Source organism: Parambassis ranga, chromosome 10 (genome assembly GCF_900634625.1).
Source record: "Parambassis ranga chromosome 10, fParRan2.1, whole genome shotgun sequence".
NCBI classification, from domain to species: domain Eukaryota; kingdom Metazoa; phylum Chordata; class Actinopteri; family Ambassidae; genus Parambassis; species Parambassis ranga.
The window spans coordinates 13,629,813-13,651,898 of record NC_041031.1 but is presented as its reverse complement, the minus strand read 5'-3'; the positions used below and the strand labels follow the sequence as shown (position 1 = coordinate 13,651,898).

Genomic DNA, 22,086 nt, shown 5'->3' with positions numbered 1-22,086 from the left:
CGTCCAAAGAAAGCGTAAGGCAGAACTGATTTAACAATACGGAGTTAGCATTTACAAATCATAGCTCACACATCCATCACTGAGAAGGATTTTGTAGTAAATCTTACCCCTCATATGTTTACACAGTCCTGCTTAATGGAGCATCAGGTCTTGGACCTCCAGGAAGTGGTGACCTTTGTCACTATGAAGAGCTAGGAATTTCATTGTTTACAGTAAAGCAGCTTCAATACCAGATGTTCAATACTAAATGAATGTCTTAGCTCACTGACTCAGTACAAAACTTAAATAATAGAGCTGATTTGGTGCTGCAGACTGAGCTGTGAGGACTGTTCCCGGGGCGCACCTCACAGAACACCAACCACTGAGTTATTTTAGGTTTGGGGATGAGCTAGAGGTCCCCATTGTCCTCAGGCCAGTGAAGACGTGCCGTTCATCTCACAGTGGTGTCATTAGTTCAAACTAAGTATCTCCCCAGTGGTGACACAGTGTTCCTGCCTGGCAGCCTCACAGCAGACAGCGCACACATATAGGAAGTGTGTATGTACCGGCACCAGAACTCACTACAGAGAAAACAACAGAGTTTGCCCGTGTGTGTGTGTATACATGAGTATATACAAACACTCTTCAGGGTATGAGTGTGTACGCTGTGAAGAAATGCAAAAGCTGGATGCTGACATTCCACATTCAGAGTAAACATTCCTGTTATGCTATGTTGTCGTGTCCATTGTCCCCAAGCCACAAACCAAAAAACAGCTTCTGGTTGAGCCACCTGCGATCCAACAATCTGACAAAACACTCACAGTCCTCACAGTTTTACAGAATCCCACCCAAACACTGATATGTTACATCAAGCCTCTTAATGCTCATAGGCTGCATGTGTCATCAGTTTCCTCCCTTTACCTCATATAAATGTGATCTGTGCCACGGATTGTTGCAGATTAAAACCAGGAAGTGCTTGCTCATCAGATATCGGAGGCAAACAAGGTCGCACTGTGTTGGAAATAATGTTGGCATAGTCAGATGACTTTCTGCTGTTGATTAAAGTGTAAATCCTCTTACAGTGAGATGTGCTGAATAAAATAAATGACGTGTTTTTGAGCTGACATTTATATATATACCTTCAAAATCATGTTGTACACATATGTACTATACATCTACTGTAACAAAATGAGGTCACTCTTTCTTCCCTCAATGCATTCTAATTACAATATATATATATATATATATATATATATATATATATATATATAAATGGATATTTGTGCAGCAGAAATAATCTAAAAGTTGTATTTATCAGCTGCTTTACTTAAAATGATTTTCCTAGTGTCAAAAGTGTCAGAAGCTCAGCTAAGCTCTGCTATGCTGTCAGCTTTTTACAGCTTTACCCTAAAATACACACAGTGTCTGAACTCCAGTTTTAAGCCTTGTAACAGCCAGAAAAAAAAAAAAAAACAAAAAAAAACAAGAGGCAGCAGATGAAAGAAGCAGCGTACGGCTGGACGAATTTCTGAAGTGGACTTTTTTAAAGAAAGCACAAGCAGCATTTATACTTAAACGTTATCCTCAGTGGTATGATCCTAAAATGGTTTAATCAATGGGATGTTAAATTACAAGACATTGTGAAATGTATTTCATTAGTAGGAATGACTCTGGGAATAACTTAATTATTTAAAGCATATGTTTTTAGATGCTGAATAAATTCTTCGCAGAATTAAAAGATGAAGTTAGATTTCTGCAGCTGTACTGATGCAGAAATAAACAGTAACAGCCATCAGAAGAGTTCACACAGAAGTGAACATCAGCACACACAATGGCTGCACTGAAATGAGAACATCAAGGATGTGACAGGTCTCACTTCAGGAAGAAAAGAGGCATCAATTTATGATGAACTATTTGAATGGATGCATTTGTATATCACTTTCAAACAAAAACATCAAACCCAGAGATGAGTAATGTCGGTTATATCCTTCTGCCTGCAATGTATTTAATAACTGCTGACACCAATGCTTTAAAAGCTCTTTTTCACATGCACGATGCAGTGCCTGCAAGAGATTTCATTCTTTTTTCATAACCTAGTAAATTTTATGATGCGCTGGCGTGACATACTTTTCCCACACATGCATGATGCATTTGCAGAGCGCGTTCGTGTGTACATAGAGAAGTACGGGCTCTTATACAGAAAGACGCACACTGATGGCACATAGGCGGAGACACTAAAAGCCTCCTACTACATCCATAGTGATTCCGTCAGCACAGCTGAGTGTGTTCCATCTCCACATGTCTCCATGATTACTAATGGCATCATACGCTCAGCTTCAAATCATTCTTACATGTTAGACACACACACTTAAATGCTGCACGGTGCCACATGTGTTTGAAGGCAATCTTCATGCACAGAAAAACACCAGAGGGCTGTGAGTAACCCTCTTAGAAGCAATATGCTGCAGCAGTGTGTGCAGTATTTGGGTTTGTGGGCGACTGAGGGTGGATGAGAGTGGTGTTACCTAAAACAACACAGACTGGCCACGGACCAATTGAATGAGAGGGAGGAGGAGACAGAAAAAACACACAGAACACAGGTGGGAAGGATGATGCCTGTATGCAAAGCAGAGGAAATGAGAGGAATACAGTGACAGCGTGAGTCTGTGTTTGAGAGGGAAATAAGAAGAAATGATGTGTAATAGTAGTTGACACTGGAACCTTTGCGTCAATATAGTCAGTGTCTGATTAGCTGAGTGAAATTATTTTTTATTATTTGAACATGTCTGTGTGATAAAGAGTCATTAAGTTCCTATATGTTGCAGGTGTAAAGGTACTTAATATGAATTTGTACAGTATGCTGCTAATTTTGCAGAGATTTGCCAAGACAAATGCAGTGCACATACAGCAGAGTGGGGTCAGCAGCAGGAGCAGCAGACGCACAGAAAAAAAGTTACGAGACATAGATGTTTGCCTGAAGTAGTTAAGATGCTGGGGAAAGCAGAAGATATAAGGAATGAGGAGGCTGAATGAAGACAACAGTACAGATAGAGGACAAAGACGCAGGGCTGGAGATACAGCAGGAAATGAAGAGCTGGGAGGGGGCTGGTGTCAGTATGCTGAGATCTGCCTCTTCCTAAACAGGAATTAACCCAATAATCACTGGGTAATGTTTTGCATATTTCTCCATTCTCTTCTCATGAGAGACACACATGCAAGTGACAACAGGATCCCACCGCTGTTAGGTAACAGCCGCCCATGTGACTGCTCCAGGAGCTGAAGACTTTACATTTTTCTGCGTGGCAAATGTCAGCCTTGCTAAAGGGCTTTGCCACCGTGTCAGCTCATTAGCACAAGATGCTAAAGCACACACACACTTCAAAACCTCAAGAGTCCGAAAATGAGATGCCGGCAATGCAGACAAGATGACGAAGACGAAAGAAAGAAAAAGAAGAAAAAGAAAAAGCAGCATGACGTGATAAGTTTATTATTTATTTATCCATTTCCTTTCCCATTTCTTATGTGTCTATAGCACAGAGGTCATACTCCCCCTCACTTGCAGTAGCTGTATGCTACAAACAGTTCACTTTATGTTCCTGGCTGCAGACTGAACTCACTGGCCAAAAGTATAAAATCCCCTTAAATATATTCATAATATTTGCATTCCTAGCAGCTGTGACTGACGCTGACACCTCCCAAACCTCCTGTGCAGGGTGCACACTTCACTTTCTTGATTTTGTGTACCCGGCTCTGTTAGTTTGCAACAGAATTTACCTAAATGACATTCCAATGAGTCTCCAACAGACACTTCCAAAGCAGCAAGTGATGAGATATTCAGTGCTGCGGCAGAATACATCTTGATTTCAGTGAATCTGAATTGTGTGAAAACAAAAATCTAAAGAGCAGTTCCCTTTAAGCTGTCTGTCTTTTAAGCATATCAAAGAATAAAACACTATTACTGAGGTCTGCCAATTATAAGACACCAATCGCTATGCTTCTGAGCAAAAACCTTTGCTTGGCAGCCGCCTGGGGATTTAAATCACTTCCCTGCAGTTTCAGCTGTGCCACATTCTGTCTTTAACAGTGCTGGCACTTGTTGGCATTTTCAGTCCATCCTTCTCGCCAAAGGGAAGCTTACCTTTCTCCTTAATGTGAGAGAAATCATTTAGTGACAGCATAGCTCCCGGGGTACACAGCAGACAGAGGAAATAAAGTGAGGGGTAATCCAGGGATCAAATGGAGTGAAGCCGAGGTCAAAGAGGCAACTGAGTGCAATTATTCGGAGGTATTGTCTAATAACCCAGTAAAACAGCTGCTTTACAGAGGACCAGTCAATAACAACATTATCATCTAATACTAATGCAATATAATGAATACTGAAGAAAGCATAGGAAAAGGAGAAAGTGGCAGACAACACATCCCATTATTAGCTATGCACAAATAGCACTTCCTCTACTCAGCCTCAAAGGAAGATTATAAGTTAGCTGCCACTGAGCTGAGCTGGAGCTTGCAAGAAGACTGGACTCCTCCTAGATTTGGGGTAGATTGGGGATTTTCAAAGTCCAGAGAGTTCAAAGCCTTGGCTCAGGAACTTTCAAAAGAACCACAGACTGCCACGGAGTGAAGAGCGAGGAAAGGAGGAGGAGGACGGCAGAACTACTTACAGTAAAGTCTGCCACAGCCGAGAGGAGAACGAGGAGGCTAACGCTAGTGAAAATAAACCCGGGGCTCCTGTGTGTTAAGGCAGTGAGAGGTGCTGAGTAGGAATTTTGCTGACACGTTGGTACAAAAGTGAACGTGACAGCCAAATTTTTGCCAGCGCAAATCATCTATAATACAGAAGGTGGGTTTGCATTTACAGTGGAATAAAATGGATGCTCAAAGCATTTGAGACGATTGCTGCTGCTGCTGCTGCTGTGTGATGGAGTTTCAATTGCAACCGGGAGCATTAAACATGTCTTTTGAAATGGTGCTAACATATTCTGACACCCACACTTTCATACTGTAAAATGAGACAAAATGTGAGGTCACTAAAATACAGCCCAGCTTTTCTTTGAAATATAGACATAGACAGTACATAGTGCCAACGCCTGGACGGAATCAAACACACACAGTTACAATATTTACTATGTACAGATGATTGATAAGTCAGCAAGTTACGTTTTTACATCAATAGACACCTCACTCTCTTCAATCTTTATGTTTTTACAGACACATATTTTTCCCTTACTGTTTTTAATAAGGACAGTCACAGTGTATGCGAATAATCTGCCACTTGTTGACATCAATTTGAGTCTAAAATAAAATACCATGTGACACCATACCATGTGTATTTTTGTGAGCTTTGTGAGTTTTATCTCATTAATCTCTGTATTTTTTCTGCATTTTAGTCTAAATGGGTGTTTTAGATCTACTGAGTATTTCTATAAAATAAATAAATAAATGTTTTTTTTTTTAATGGTACTTCAATATAAAAGACATACAGTATGTACACACGCTCAGCACACATGCATGGTAAAAGTTTTAAGGCCAGCTGATGCCGACCGGCCGCTTTAGGCCTTTAGTGGTGGAATTAGCTCAAGCTAGTGCCTTTCTCTGTTGTTTTTCACCCTGATTCAGCAGTCCTGGTCTTTACGCAGAGCCTCTGAAAGCTCAGTGGCCACAGGGAATGCCAGCTCATCGACTATTATAATGACGGCCCTCCCTATTGGTCTCCATGTCTCTCTCTGCTGTTCTCACCAGAACACCACCCCCAATTCTCTCCCTCGCTCTCTGTTTGTGATCTGTCTTTCTGTCCTTCTTGCTGAACAAAAGTCTATGATGTAATTTTGGTGGCACTGAAAGTTCATAGTCAACAAAAATTACACATTCCCAAGGCAGGAATGGATGGATTAAAGATTTTACTGTTTAGCAAACTGCAAACAAATTTATCATAATGAATGCTGCAGGCTGTGTATGAGATCCTCTTTGTTAAGATGGAAAACGTTTCAAAGCTGAGCAGTGAATCATTTTTGTTCTGTCAAATTGTTTGCAGGTTGTGAATTACCGTACTCTAACACAGAAGTCATACAACATAAAATAGGGGCAGTACACAGAATTTGGTGCTGATGATGTCATCATAAAGTGAAGATGTGGAGGACTAACCTTGAGCTTGTCAAAGCGCTCGGTGAGCGAGGACACCTGGTGCTCCCTGTGGCGCCCAACCAGCTTGCAGAGGGCACAAATGAGCTGGTCGTCCACCAAGCAGTACATGTTGACCTTCTCGTTCTCATGCTCCAGGCAGGTCAGGCCACGGATGTGCGTGTCTGGCACCGGCTCCACCAGGCGGTGACTGGTAAAGGGCTTCTTGTTGGGGTGTGTTGCACGCAGGCAGCGGTCGCAGTACGACACCTCACATGTGACACACGTCTTGACAGCCTCACGCGGTGGTTCCTGTTCGCAGAACTGGCAGCTGATGCGTGGATCCATTTTAGCCACAACAGCTGGGCTGTGGTTGGCGTTGGTGTGGTTAGCGTGATTTGTGTGATTGGCGTGCGAGTGGGAGTGGCTAGAAGTGGCCGGGCTACTACGAGCGCTGCCGCCACTTGTGCCACCTCCACTGCCAATCGTTCCAGCTATTGTACCGCTAATGGTGGCGGTGTAGGGCCGTTGCGGCTGCAGGCGCCGGCTCTCTGTAGGGGAATTGGGGCCGCTGAGGGAGGCCTTTTGAAAGCGGTCAATGATGTTCTGCAGCGTCACATTGCGCTTAAGGCCCTCCAGGCCGCGGTGATTCAGCGTGATGACGTAACGACAGGTGGGACACTGAAAGGCAGAAATAGATTCGAGGGGCTTGCTGGTGGAGCAGTGAGACACCAGGATGCGATGGGCACAGTTAAAACACAGGCTGTGGGCACAAGGCAAGAGCAGGGGATCTTCAAATAACTCCAGGCAGATCGGGCAGGTCAGCTCAGACTCCAGTGTTTCCATCTTCAGTTAAACCAATCTAAAGGTGACATCAAATCCCACAGAAGCTGGCCAATTACCTGTGTGAAGAAAGAGGAGATGTATTTACAAACATCATATAAAAATCATATTTCTGATTTTAACTGAACTGCTTTCAGGTATGATGGACTGGAATGTGCAGATTTGCAGAAACATCGCTAACATGCATTTTCCTGTATTATTAGAGATGATGATAAGCTTGCACAGCCTCGGCTCTATTGCTGAAGCCTTTTAACACATCATTCCTCTTGCAGAGCCAAACAATGAAGAGAGAGAGGACTGGTTGAACAGCAGGAAAGAAGTAAAAATCAATGAAGTAGGGAGAAAAAGAGACAGACGTTCATCAAAGACTGAACCTTTAAGAAAATGAGCTTTGCATGTCTGTAATAGTCCATGCTGATGAGCTCGAACTCATCGAGCAATAAGGACATTTCATTTTTTTAAAGCAGCTTGCAGGACAGTGAAATCAGGGCCTAAGCTAAACAAGAAAATTGATCTTATATCTTCCCTTTGGTTCCGCAAGCCCTCTGATTCTCAGCACCTCGCAGCCTGAATATCAAGCTGTCTCCCCTGCATGGCTTTAAAATCACTGACATGAGAAATCACTAATAACCCCCACCACTGCCTCCTCCGTCCTGCTGATTCAGGTTCATAGGTGCACGGTTTGCAGTGTGCTCTCTCTCCCATTTAAAAGAAACAAAGCAGCCACCGTGAAACAGCAGCATTAAAGCGGACAGTGACAATTTCATTAAGCAGGAGTGATGCTGAAAGACTGCCTGTGTCAGTACTGCAAGATTTATTGATGACTGAAGATATGAAAAAACATGTTATGAGGAGAGGTCCGCAAATACAAGAGGTGCTCATTCAATATTTTCTGGGAAGATACGAATAGATTTAGCCTCTAATGTTTATCAGTGTGTTTATTCTGTAATGAAGCACACAGACTGAAGAACTTGAAACATGGCCTGTCCAGAAAGAATTTTAAATCAACCAACCCTGTCACTTTATTTCCACCTGGAATCTTACCAGGTCAGACCTCAGTAGCATTTACATATCACTATCAACACAGCACCAGCCTTGTGGGTCATGACTAAGAAAGAAATCCAGGAATTGTCAGAATTGTGTGTTGCATGGATTCCCCTGTCACTGTCTGTGGGTTCTGCTGTGCAACTCTTAATGTGTTAAATCAGTTCTGCCTGACTCCATATGGATAATGAAATTCACAGCTTGTTGTCAAAACATTATGCTGAAGAGCAGCATTGTCATTATCAATTTCTCACATTACATGGTGATAAATCAGCCACCACAGACCTGTTTTTTTTTATAACAACTCAATTGTGCTCTGACACTATGCTAACCTAGTTAGGAAGTAAGCGACCAGCTATATAATCTGTGGTTCCAGCAAAGGACCATGTGAAGTCAGAAGCAGCGATCAAGTCTCCTCCCTTCTGCTTCACCAGAAACAGCGACTCGATGCTGAGTAAACAGCAGTTATAACGCCAGGGAAAAGCACTCAGCTGAAGAAAGTGGTTATACGCAGGCTGCGGCTTTGTTATAAAATTCATTATCTAGAAAAGAAATAAATAACTGCCCTGAGCCAATGAAGCAGATATTACGCTGATAAAAAGCAAAGGGCATTGTGCTTGTGGGCAAATAATGTATGTGTGTGTGTGTGTGTGTGTGTGTGTGTGTGTGTGTGTGTGTGTGTGAAAGAGGCTGTATATGTTGTAGATATTTATCTATGAGCGAGCCGTGCGTACGTGTGCACATGCACATAATATCCGCCTCCGATATTCACCTTGGCTGCTATTTATCAGACACTTAATGTGGTTATTATCACACAGCCTGGCTGTGTTTGGCATGAAGAGGAAAAAAGAGAGTTGCCAGCATAAAGTTCTGCTTCATCAAGCCAACAATAGATCTAATTTATCTCCACTGTATCAGACAGTTGATAACCAGAGGCAGACGGATGGAAACAACCAGAGAAATTAAATGTGGGGGGAGGGGGAGGAGACCTGTTGATGACCCTTTTGTTCAGTCTGGTACCAACAGAACACAGAGTCATGCTGTGAGGTAAACTTCACATTTTCTGGTTTAGGGTGTCACTTCATACATATGTCAAAATGCCATGACAGGTTTTTGACTTATTCCTGAACATTGTAAGCAAAAGATTATAAGGTCAGCCATCTGAAACGTCTGACTTTATGAAGAGTTCATAAAGGTATCAGGTTTTTTACTGCCACTTACTAAATACCTCAATAGCAGCTGCATTTACACGTGTGGCCCCGTAGCAATAACATCTGTGACAGTGCTCATACAAGAAAGATGCCTTAGTTCTACTGATAGAAATAGTTCATGTTTTCTTTAAAAAACTTAACACATTATGGCAAATGTCTCAAAAATAAGGAGACTTTTTTCTACAGCTAAATAACCAAACCTGTGGTCTGTGTTTCACAGGGAATGATATTTCCGTGGCCGAGGATGCATTGTGAGTGTTCAGCTGCATATGACTGCTGTTTCTGTGGCTCAACAACAGGAAACAAGGCACACATTCATCAAGCCTGTCTGAAAACAAGTCGATCCAGGTCATTGTCTGACCATGTGAACTGTTATCTGGTGTGAGGTATGATAGGTATGTGATGCGCTGCAGCAAATACTACGTATATAGCAAATTATTACCACACTTCTACAAATGATCAGACGAAAGCAACGCCTTCTCAGAGTTTACTGTTTAAATGCTACACATGTCATAGTGAGAAACATGCACTGGGATTGTAAATCTGTCAAGAGAGCTGGATCACAACAAGGCAACAGAACCCAAACCTTTAATTATTAATCTGATCAGATCAAAAGACGAGTGCATTTTTCAATCCATGTGTCGACTGAATCAGCGGTCTTGCTTCTTTCTCAGGGACAGAGCTCAACAGTGCTGCTTATGCTGATGTTAATGTGACTGTGTTTAACAGAGCGTGGTGTTATAATTAACACCAAGCTTTAACACACCATCAACAGGCCCATTAAGCTTTAGCTATGTCACTCTGGGGAACCAAAGCCGGGTATGATGGGAGCCACTTAGGGACCGAATAGCTTGGTTCATGGTAAAGGCCCTTGTACAGACAGGCGTGCAACGCGTGCGCACACACACACACACACACAACCAGAAGCACACACAGCCAGAGCAGAGCATTTACAAGCACAAACTCTGTCTGTCTCGTTGTCTCTCTTCATCTGCCATTCTTGTTAAGGTGAAGAGTCCCATCTGGAAGGAGAACAGCTTGAGCTGGTGCTTAAAACACACACGCAGCATGGGCACACAAATCCAAACACACACGCCGGCATAAAGCTCTCACTCTATTACGGTGCTGATTACTGTAGAAAGATTTTTTAGGTCTTTACTCCAAGCTTTTAGTTGCAGATGAAAAAAAGGTGATTGATGATTCATTAGTCTGTCTAAAGGAGGTGGATAGATCTGTTTCTTTTCCACCCACTTACACACACAGACTAAAATTTGCAGTTGTCATTGCACGGGACTGTATTTGTGTCTAGTTTATATGCAAATGGCATTTTTTTCGTATCAATTATATTTATTAAATGGCAGTAAGTAATGAATTTCACGAAAACATTTGTAAATCTTGAACTTTGAGAAACCCAAAAGTCACCCAAAGTGACATTTTTATCAGTTCATCATGATGTTGAGGATTAAAAGAAATCTCCTGGGTTAATACACAGGCATGTGCTGTAAACGCATGCATTGGACCAGAAAAAAAAGACATTAACAGAATAAAGATGATTATCCCTGTATAAACAATCTAATGGTAAAAATATTCAAACTGCTCCCTGCTGAAACGTAGTCATGCAGCAGTAGACCTCCGAGCCAAAGATCCAAACACTCCCAACGCAGCCATTATGTTTTTATTTTTAAAGGACTGTTGTCAAAAAAAGAAAAAAGAAAAATTACACTTGTTCTTTGTTTTCCCAGGCAAAGTGCAATGGAATTCCATATTACACTGCATGTACGTAACGCATAGCAATGATGATGATAATATTATTCACTAATCTAATCTAATCTAATCTAATCTAATCTAATCTAATCTAATCTAATCCAATTTTCTTTTTTCCTGAAAACATTGCAAAAGCCACGAGGTGAGCAGCCAGAGACAGGTGTTAAACATCTATCAGGAGAGCAGAATAAAAGATCACTTCCAGGAAACAGTGCAAGGTAGATTATACAAGTATTAACGGCGAGTTCATCCACATCCATATGTGTATCCCTTACAAACACACACTAATGACAGGCGCGCCCAAACGCCCACATGATCCCACAACCTGAGCCTGCATGTCGAGCAGTCACCAGCACCCCCAGCACCAGCTGCCTTCATTAGTCTCAGGGCTGCGACAGTCAATCATCAATTTTTATTGTCAGATTGACAGTGCGTGCGCCCACAGATGTGCACACATTCACACACACCTCCATGCAGTCTCTCTCTCTCTCTGCTGTACATGTTCTATGGATCTATCCGTCACACCTGAGACTGTCAGTCATGGATTATCGCAGTAAAGGTAGAGCAGCAGAAAACCACATGGTTGTGAGGTTTAAAGGCTCCAGAGAGAAATATGACAGTAAACAACTGTACCAGGTGTTCAGCAGTTCTTTTTTGCAGGGGCTTTGAAAAACACACCCTGAGACACCGCCGTGTTTGTCCCAGTGGGACGTTAGCGCTGTGGAGGAAAAGCATTTGTATTCCCATTAGGGGGCGATGCCATCAGTTGTCATAACGGAGGCTTTTTGGTATACAGGCATAGGCTAAGAATAACTGACACAACACCTGTGAAAAAAGGAAAGTATCAGAGCTTATCATATATTCACATGTTTTTTTTTACCTATTCATAATCATGTGCCTACATATAGTATGTATCTACCCTTTAGATGTACTCACATTTGTGTTTAGTCAATGTAGCCTGCGGTGATTCTCAGACAGTGTTTCTTTATATGAGAACATCATATGAAACAATATCAGCCTTGTGGATAGACAGATCATATGAGAGAACAGTGTCTCTTTGTATTAACATAGATCATGTGTCATGGGTTCAAGGTGGGGTTGTGAGGATTTGGAGGATGATTTGCTACTTCAGATGAAAACAATGTGAACAATGTAACGTCTATCTAATGACTCCTTTGTTTCACAATGATTGCTGCACCCCTGGTTTCTGATTCTGTTCATGCTTGAGCTGAATGCATCGTTATTTTCAGACACTTTTCTGTGGTGATGGGTCGCAAATTATACTCTGATAGCCCGTTTCTGCACAGTCAGCACAAAGACAAGTCATGTGATCAGTGTAGCAGCTGCACCCAGGTGAACAGAATGAGACTTAAGTTAAACCTAGAGGTAGTTTTTTTGTGAATTTAGGATGTAAGGACGACCCTCTGACAGCATCTCTTTCTCAGGGGTGGTCCTAATAACAAAATAATAATAAAAAGACAAAATAAGCTTGTTCACGGTATTAGTGCAACATTTTATTCCAGCCATAAACTGAAACAAAATGGTACCATTGGGCAAGGGTATCAGTTCAAATGTAAAAAGGTACCCAGGTCACAACTGTGCACTAAAATCATCCATGCTAGTAAAAACACTGCAACACTGCCTTGTTTTACTCCTCTAAACCCACTACCTCTGCATCATCTCACCTCATGAACTGTGTGCATCCACACATCTCTTGTTATTAATGGTCTGACATAAGGAAGAATTCCTCTTTGAATCAGTATTCTGTTGGAAACAATCAAACTGTCAGGTGCTCTTTAAATCTTTGTATAGATAAGGGTCAACTAGGGAAAAGAAGGCGGCATTTCTGAGCCAATGACGTACAATGTTTTGGTAAAACCCTTTAATACTCTGTTTGCTGTCAGAGTCTGATTGGTCCGAGCGGTCTCAGACAAAATGAAGACACATCAACTGTCAAGCTCAGCCTGCAGTCTGTGACCCCAATCTGCTGTGGACCTGTTATGCAGCACTTATTTCACAAGTATCTCTAACCAGGCAAAAAAGGTTCAAGATGGTAACAACAAAGCGAAGGATTCCGTCTCTTTTCTTGTTCAACAGCAACACATTACTAATTTAAAAAACGCCTGGAAGAAAACAGGAAAATAAAACTTTAAATTTTTATGGAGCACAGAAACTGTTGAAACGTGGCATGACAAGATGGTAGTTTGTTTCTCTGACTGCATTTCTCATCAAAACAAAGAGCGTACAGTCATTACGCTATGAAGTAAGCAAGGATCACACCTGGAGGCAGCACGTGAGTTTCCACAGAGAAAGACTGCCCTGTTTATGCACAAGCCTGCACACATTTCGGTGAGGTGCAGGTATTCATCATTAAAGAGACTCATAAAAGTGCCCAAACATAGCGCTGCTGTGTGAATGCTTTCATTAGAGGCAATGTTAGCAAACATTCCTCTTAAGCCCTCCCTGTGGCATTTACCCCTAATCGCCTCAGCTGAGCATTTAAACCAAACAGAAACGAGACATTGTCTGAGTGAAATCGTTGGAATTCAGCTGAATTGGTGGATTGAAATGCTCACATTTTGGAGCGCAATTAATTTTAGCAATTGGGGTTTAAAAATACCCACAAGCTTAAGACACATGTCAGGACCGAGCACAGCTGAGCTTTGCCAGACATCAAGAGACTGCAGTCATTCACCACTATGGTTTGGAAGGAGGAAATCAGCAGCCAGCTCCAAAAATAAGAGCCATCCAGTTGACCAGAACACACCAAAACTGTGCATATGATTATATAAGTGGGATCAAGCAGCACACTAAGCTTGCCATGTGTCTCAACGCAGCTGGGATAAAGAGGAAATGAGAATCTTGGCAGTGCTCCTTTGGTCAGCGCCTTCATTCTCACAGTTTTCCCCTCTCTCTCTCTCTTCCCTCTGCAGCAGACCTCAGAGCAGGCTGGTTTCATCAAACATGCGATTCCTATTCATAGTATGTAAACAGTAAAGCAGCCAGGCTGGTGTTTCCATTTCATATTCAGTGTAGCTGAGCAGACTGGCTTAAGCTTAACCCTCTCACTGCTACACCGGTTCCAAAACCAATTTCAGAATAAATCCTGATCACATCACATTTTAATGTCTTACATCTTGAATCGTATTTTCTTTGGTATTTTTTTGAGCAAACAGCACACACCGCACTGCAGATTGATTCCACCATTCTTTTCAGTATTTTGCTCAGATGATTGCATGTCAAACAGAGCCCGTATGATGGAAACAATTCACATATCTTTTAAAGAAAAGCTTTGTAAAACAACCCCCTGCCTTGCAAACCATCTGAAAGACTTCAAGGTCAGTGTGCACTTTTCTACCAATTCCACAGAGTATTAAAAAAGCTGCATGCAGGCAGAGCTGGGACTCACTGTACCAGTTCGCTCTCCTCTTTCCCTGGTTAGCAAAATTAGCTCTTGATGGTGAAAACATGGACCAGGCCTCGGAGGGACAAGTTATCCGAGTTCACCTCGCTACGCCTCAGCTGATCTCACGGAAACTCCTTTTATAACATAACATACAGCGTCCATACGCGTTCACATAACCTGTGTTTGTTCTACCTTTACGAACAGGTATGACTCACAGTAATGATCCTGGCTTGTCACCCATTGTGCACACAGCCACACTCATTTTCATAACCAAATATAGTTTTCCCATACTCCTGTCGCTGGGTGTCAGCAGGGCTGATTGTGTGTGAAGGACATTTACTGATGCAAGACAGTGAAAATAAAAATAAACAATCAATTCCCGTCAAGCGCACGGCCAAGCTAAGACTTGCTAATTGGCTTAATACATTTATACATGAAAGCTGACTGAAATAAGATTTTTTACAGAATTGTCACAGTGAATAGACACACACCTGCTCTCCTTTACCCTCTACTTAATACCTCTGCCTGTTACAGCTTGGCAGCCTGTGGGTAATAAAGTTAATACTGTCAGACGTCTTCTCATCAGCTCTCTGAGGCTCCTTCGCAGTGGTGGAGAGCCTTATCAGGCCACAACACAACGCTGTAGCAACCAGGCCCCTGCCTCACTTCATGCTGCTTCCATTATTCATGTGCATTTGCCCAGGTGAGAGCAAACCCTGGATCAGAAGTTGGCAGAACGGCTTATTAGATATTTAGGCATGGCGGCACATACAGGAGGGAGAGAGAGAGGGAGAACAGAGGAGCCGCTAAACAGTCAACAAAAGCTAAAGTATAATTAGTAAGCAGGTTTGAAACCTGCTGGCAAGTGTTGAGTTTATAAAGTATTAGCCGGTTATGCTCAGCAGACAGCATGGTCGGGTAGACAGTACCATGTGACACCCCTCCAACTACTGTCTTCTGCTGCATGCTCACAGAACTTAAAAAGAGGGTATATAAAGTTGGAGCCAGACTTTTCAGACCATGTTATTCTTTACTTAGTCCTGGTTCATCTCAGCCTGCATTAAAAACTTTTAATTTTGAACTTTCTTCTTAAGCCTCAGTTTGGCTGCTAAAGCTTAATAAGACAACAAAGTCCACTCTCATACAAAAAGAATCTGGAGACTCTTTTCAAAGCCGCTTCACCTTGAGCAGCATACAGGAGCTATAACATTAATTTCCTTTTATCATCTATGACTAACCTCCAGCAAACTCCACAACAAATAGTCTGGAGCAAAACAAACTTCCCTATGTTCACTTGTGAAGCTAAAAAATAAGATGAGTGAAAAAGCACACACTGCAAAACTTGAGAAATCTATTGTCTTGCTTCTACTGACACTTGACACCAATTTAGCTTCAATTTTTTTTCAATATATTTTTCAACTGACTCAGGGTGTGGATGTATGTGTGCACAATATCACGGTCCAGTTAATGGCATACCTTTTACTGGAATTCCCCATAAATATGCAAATTCACTCCACTTCGTGTGAAAAAGCAATCTATGCTCCACATAAACGCAACTCTTCGCTTCCAAAGAAGGGATCTTTTCAGTGGGAAATTACATTCTCTGCCCCTGTACATCAATTTGAAACAGGAGAGACTGTCAAGAAAACAATGGCTCCTCAGTATAAAGATTGACGACATATTACTGATAAGGTTCACCGTTGTGGAAAACGGCTGACGACTTTAAATGTTTATGTTCTAAATGAGCGTGCCAACTGACCCGTAAGGCTCCAGGCACTTTATCAATAGCTTGCCAAACTGTATTAGCAAATGATGCCACCCATGCTGGTGTTATTGATTCTAGAGGAGTCAGATACCCAGGTCAATACAGAGGTGTTAAAAGTATGATCAATCCTGAATGAGCTGTGCTCATTAAGAGACGTCGCTGAAAGAAGTGACGGAGCTTATCTGCTCGTCACTGCAAGTTAAACCGAAATTTTTCAGGAAAGGGAACAACCTGTACTCTTGTGTTGTTGTAAGAGGGAGATAAAGAAAGACAAAGAGCCTCAGAGAACCTTCTGGAAGTGTGTGTGTATGTGTACTTCATGTGCATGCTATTTCCTAAATCTGCCTACACCTGCAGCTGGGGTTCAATCTTCCAAATAGTCTGCCAGCCGAGGGAAACAAATTTATAAGCCTGATTTAAAAGATAGTACAGATGAAAGACTTGTTGGGAGTTGTCTCAGCTGAATCATCTGTAACCCCATTACACAAAGACGGAGTCTGAGGAGACTAACCTCGTTCTGGGAATGTCTTCCTCTCTCTGTAGAGATGGAAGAAGCGAAAAAAAAAAACAAAAAAATGAACTCAATGATTTCATATTTTTATCCCCAGATTTCCTCAGTTGTGTGACTTTGTAGAAAAGGCTCTACTGCCGATCTCATGCTGCATGTGGTAGGATCCAGATGTACATCCAGATAAAGCACAAAAGGACATTTTTCATTTTCCCAACATTTAAGATTAAACCGAATTGCAGTGAGCTGCCAGGAGTGATTAACCTGCTATTAAACACCAGCTTTCCTCCTCTAAGTACAGCTTTCACCTTGGGTCAAAGTCTGTACACTCCCCACCAACATAATACATCCAGAAGGCCCATTTGCCACTTCAGCTGTAGTAGATGGTACCATTAATAAAGCAGGAGGTGTTTGTGGAGTGTTACTAGGCTGTTCAGTTATTCATGGAGACTGGGTGTCAGGGAGAAAGAGGGATGGAGAGATAAAAAAATACAAAAGTAAACTGAAGGAGATGGAAAAAAAGTGTAGAGAAAGGAGCCTAAAAATAGATCAGAGAAAAACAAAGAATGAGTGAAGGAGGGGAAGAGAGGTGGGAGACTTTGCCATCAGTTTGACCTCAGGGAGGGGGTTCCTGTCCTCTATCTCGCTCTACAAAGTCAGAGCCTTCTATTTATACAGCACTGTAATGTTTGGCATTTCCTTCCAGGGGGGGAGCCATTGTTTTCTTTGGCTGCTGTTCGATCAGCTCAGCAGCCTCCATGCATTGAAATGTCAGCAGCTTGTAGCGCTATTTGTTCGTTTTATTTATCACTGATTAACATATCATCTTTTTAGTAGAGTCTTCATTGTCAGACTCTGTGATAGATCTTTTTTTTCCCCCATCTTTTGTCGGATATTGGTATGAGGCATGTTGTAAGGTCGCCAGTGTTTATACCACAACACAAGGAGCTGGAAGGCAGATCTGAGCTTGCTGGTTGCAGCTGTAGAAACAATAATGTTGCAATGATGTGCAACACCTCATCACTCGCAATTCTGAGCAGTCACTCTCAAATGACTTCACTGACAAGGAGAAAAACACCAGCAACGACATGTAATAATGGGATTATCTTCTGAAGTCACTAAGAGAATACAGATAGCAAACTGATGCCAGTGACCAGAGCTGGAGAACGGTACATTTATCTTTTGAGTTATTTCTGTTGAAAACTGCAAGTCAGTGTGTCACTGACAATATTTTATGGAGTCATCCACTTTATCACGCTCAACAGCTGATCATCTGAGGAAGCCAAGGAAGTAGTGGACCGCTGAATTCAAGTGTGGCAGAGAGAGAGCCTGAAAGGCCCGTCAGCCTCGCCACACAAAAGACTAGAGCCACCACACAACAGACTCCAGCAGACTGGGTCCTAAATAGGTATTCTATTTAACCATTTTGGCACCGTGACACCATCTTTTCCCTGAGATGGAGAGGAAGGTTGCCATTCTGACACCGTCTGTGACACACAGCTGCTCCTGGAAGTGACCTGGAAGTCCAAACATACATTTAGATATTAGGCTAAAACCCAATCAATCGCCCCATGTTTAGCTTTCAAAGATTCGAAGATTGCTTTTTTCTCTATTGGTGATTTTTATTGCTAAATGACCCAAAAGTCTGATGCTGTATAAAGGTCTAATCTGAATGTCTGTGGGGAAAAGGCTGCATTTAACCAGCTAAAACTGAGCCTGCACATACTCGCCAGCATATTGTGAATAATGTGTTTGTGACAACAAAAACACACCCTCTCCACCATGTGCCCCCCCAGCTAAAAGCCGACACAAATCAATAGGTTGTTAGTTAAACAATAGCTGCCCAGCATTGCCGGCTTTTTAAAAATAGCTGGTCCCCGGGGCACTGCAAAACCAAAGAGAATAATTGTGAAGGTTAACAATGCCTACTGCTATATCAATATTGAACTGAAATGATGGCCTGCAGTCTGAAAAAAAGGACTTGGTCTATGTTTTTTTTCTGCAGGTAGGGTTCAAAAGAACTCCTGCTCCTATGGATGTGGATAAAATCATCAACTTTGTGGAGCAACTTCCTATTTTAAGTAACAAACAGTGTTAAAATGTAACATCCTGCAGGCACTGACAGAAGATCTATGTGTAGCTGAGTATCTGAGATGACTGTAACTAACCTATCAACCGACAGGAGAGGAAAAGAGCTGCTGTAAGAGGGAAGGTGTTCTTTAAAAATGCCTGCTGGGTGAATGAGTGTGTATGATGAAAGCATGTCTGTCAGTCGAGGATTTTTTTCCCCTTCTCTACCCCCCGACTTTTTGTCTTTGCTCTCTGATCTGTGTAGCTATTAACCCTCCCCAGATACCTCAGAACATCCTTGAAGCTCAAAAATCTTTTTTCACGCCTCCTCCAGTTTACACCTACCTTCTCGATCTGTCTCTTTATAGTTAATTCCCTCTCTCTGCCTGCATTTTCCATGCCCAATCCCTCTATTTTTACCACAACTGCATCCTACCTTTTAGCAAGCAACACACATCTGTTTAAATGGCCAGAAAATAAAGCGGGCAGGAAACTTGAGCTGCTTTCACATCGCCCTTATCTCCTGCAGGAGGTGGATGTGAGAACGCAAATGTCTGACTCGGTAAAAGCAGACATTAAACACACTTTATCCTGCAACCTCATATCAACAATTCACAGCAACCCAGTGAGCGTGCTGATGACGCTAACACCACTGTAAACATGCAAAACAAAGATGTTTAGCTATCCCCAGGTTACACCACTCCCAGCACCACTCCCTGGGCAAGACTCCACAATCTCCATGCCTCTTGCTTTCCAAGAGAGAGGAGGTGTGGTACACTCTGCCCAACAGAGAGGCTTCTGGTGGACAACATGACGTTAGCAAAGAGCCTGATCCCTGGCTCCTGGTGCCAGCAGGTGAGATCATGGGAAACATGTGCAGAGCTGTAGGAGCACACACAGACAGCTGGCTCTTAGCTGGAATGGCTGAAGATTGGCCGCCTCCTCAGCCAGTGCTGCTGTTCAGCTGATACTTGAGTTTTTTTATTTTTTGCTTTAATTTAGTTTTCCAAACTGTCAGTCAGTGTGATCTAAAGCCATAATCACATAAAGTTGTTGAGTCCAAATATAGACTGTATGAACCAAGCTATAAAGTGAGGTTTTGTAATTAGGGGTCCATGTTGAATGGATGGCATGAACCTGAGCTGTGAATATTTTTACTCCTTGAAAGGTCAATATTTGTCTGGAAAACATCCACTACAGAGCTACTCAGAGATCTGCAGTGGACCAGCTGAAACATTTCAACAAATAGAACCTTTATTTGCTTCACAAGCACTGCAACCTAAATATCTCTAATATAACATTATATAATTTTGGAAAGAACAGGCTGCTGTCCCCTGATGAAGACTTTAACATCAATAACAAGCCAGTGCAGAACTCACTGTGGCACAGACACACAACCAGCATTAGCACAGAATCACATAAATATTGTTTTTCTGCCAGAAGGAGAAAGTTAAGCAACGGGGTTGCAGTCTTTGCTGATCTACATGCAGTTCATATGTATATGGGAGCCAGGCTATGCCTCTCTTGGCAGGGAACTTGATTTCACTCAGTGCAATGAAGAGATCAAAAGAGTGCGGAGACAAAAACAGGAGGCAATCTGTCAAAACCATACATCCATCCATGCTGTGTCTGCCCGAGCTTGCACATTTGTTCCCCTTATCAATGCTATATCAAACAGAAACCGATTTCTTTCATGAATGATCCCCACCATTTTCACGATTTTTTATTTTTGCATAAATTCACATTCATTGTACTAACGCTATATTTTTAGGTTTTTCTTACCTTTGTTTGCACAATATAACTGCCCCATGCACACGAGCTGGAGGAGAGAAGGAGCTTTTCTTCCTTAATATTCACCTATCAACAGAATGTGGCTCTTCTCATCTGTTTTGACATTTCTTAATGAGCACTGCCACTTATGTTATGGATAGCACCTCGTTCTGCTTCGTTTAAAGGAGCTTTTACCAGTACATTTTTAAAGGAACTTTTATCAGTACATGTGTACTGGCAGATGCTCATGACACCCTGAAGAGCGTTCAATACTGTGATTAGGCTCCCAACCCAACACTTTTGTACCCATCATGAAAGCGTGTCCTTTTTGGGTGTTACTCCTAACAAGCAGGAAAAGGGATGACATCTCATCTGACTGCAATATCACAACCACTGAAACGCATAACAACCATCTTTCTCTGATTTTTGCAGAAAATGTTCGATTCTTGTGTGCATGAGAACATTCAGGAACATGCGGTTTATTATGAGGAGCCACGTCTGCTCACAGAGATGATTTATTTCAACTGTTGAGAGGCATTAGAGGAATTGCTGTGTTCTAGATTTGTTGCAGAGAGCTGGGGCACTGTGACGAATGGCGGAGTGTGAAGCAGAGGGCAGGGATTTTAAAAACATCAGGGGGTTCAGATGCATGGCTTCACTCAGTATGTGCCTCGACTGCCTGAAACTGACCACACACACACTCATACTTTGGCATCTGGGTGCCAAAGGGTCCTGTCATGAGGCTCACATGATGTCAATACTTTATTACTGGCAGCTGAAGCAACTTCTGATTGACAGGTCGTGTGTTGCAAAGTTTCATCAATGGGGCGACTTTCATGATATTTTATGTCAGTTGGAACCAGATGTGACACTTGTCACTCATGAAATCGAAATGTAAAAAAACTAAATCCTCAAACTCAGAGTACAGGTGGCCTAAGTGAGCTCATGTCTAAGCTGAGCAGCTGTTTAAATCTCATATTCAAGGACTTGAAGACATGAAAAATACAGTATAATTTATGACCTGATAAGTACTGGCAGGCACAACAAATATCACAAATCGCTTCAAGATAAAAATGACTGCAGGGCAATCAGACATATTTTAGACAATCAGCACTGAAGGACTAGCACAGACACATCTGCTGCTGTTAAATGAACAGCTGCACTGTGTCAATAACAGCCTCTGATGGTCACATTGAGACCAAAACGTCACAACAATTAAAGTTCTGTTTATCATGATGCTTATTTTGAGCTCTTTTTTTTGTTTACAATCGTGTCTAATGGGTAAATGTTCTGGTCGCAGCTTTTGCAATCCAAACCCTGACTGCCATCATCAGACATCACGCAGACAACTACAACTTTCTTTTAATCCCATTGCCGGCCTCATATACATTTATGCACAATATGTCAAACAGAATAAGTTAATGACGTGTAAATCAGACATGCCCTGCTGCGATGAGCCCTGGAGCACCAATATGAACAAGAGTTGGACAGGAGATGCGAGGTGCTTAGAATGACACACACACACACACACACACACACACACACACACACACACGGGAAAACAACCCTAAAGATAGACAGTCAGTCAGGAAAGCGAATGTATGGC

General features: G+C 42.2%; 1 protein-coding gene across 4 annotated transcripts in view; it reads right to left on the bottom strand.

Moving 5' to 3' along the window:
• The window catches only part of mid2 (midline 2), a 121,119-nt gene that overhangs the window by 58,005 nt on the left and 41,028 nt on the right, over positions 1-22,086 (bottom strand). For all 4 annotated transcript variants that reach the window (XM_028416357.1, XM_028416355.1, XM_028416358.1 and 1 more), the window contains one exon: positions 6,124-7,001. In XM_028416357.1, the coding sequence (XP_028272158.1) occupies positions 6,124-6,945 (822 nt within the window). In that variant the 5' untranslated portion in view covers positions 6,946-7,001. The remainder of the gene's footprint in view (positions 1-6,123; positions 7,002-22,086) is intronic.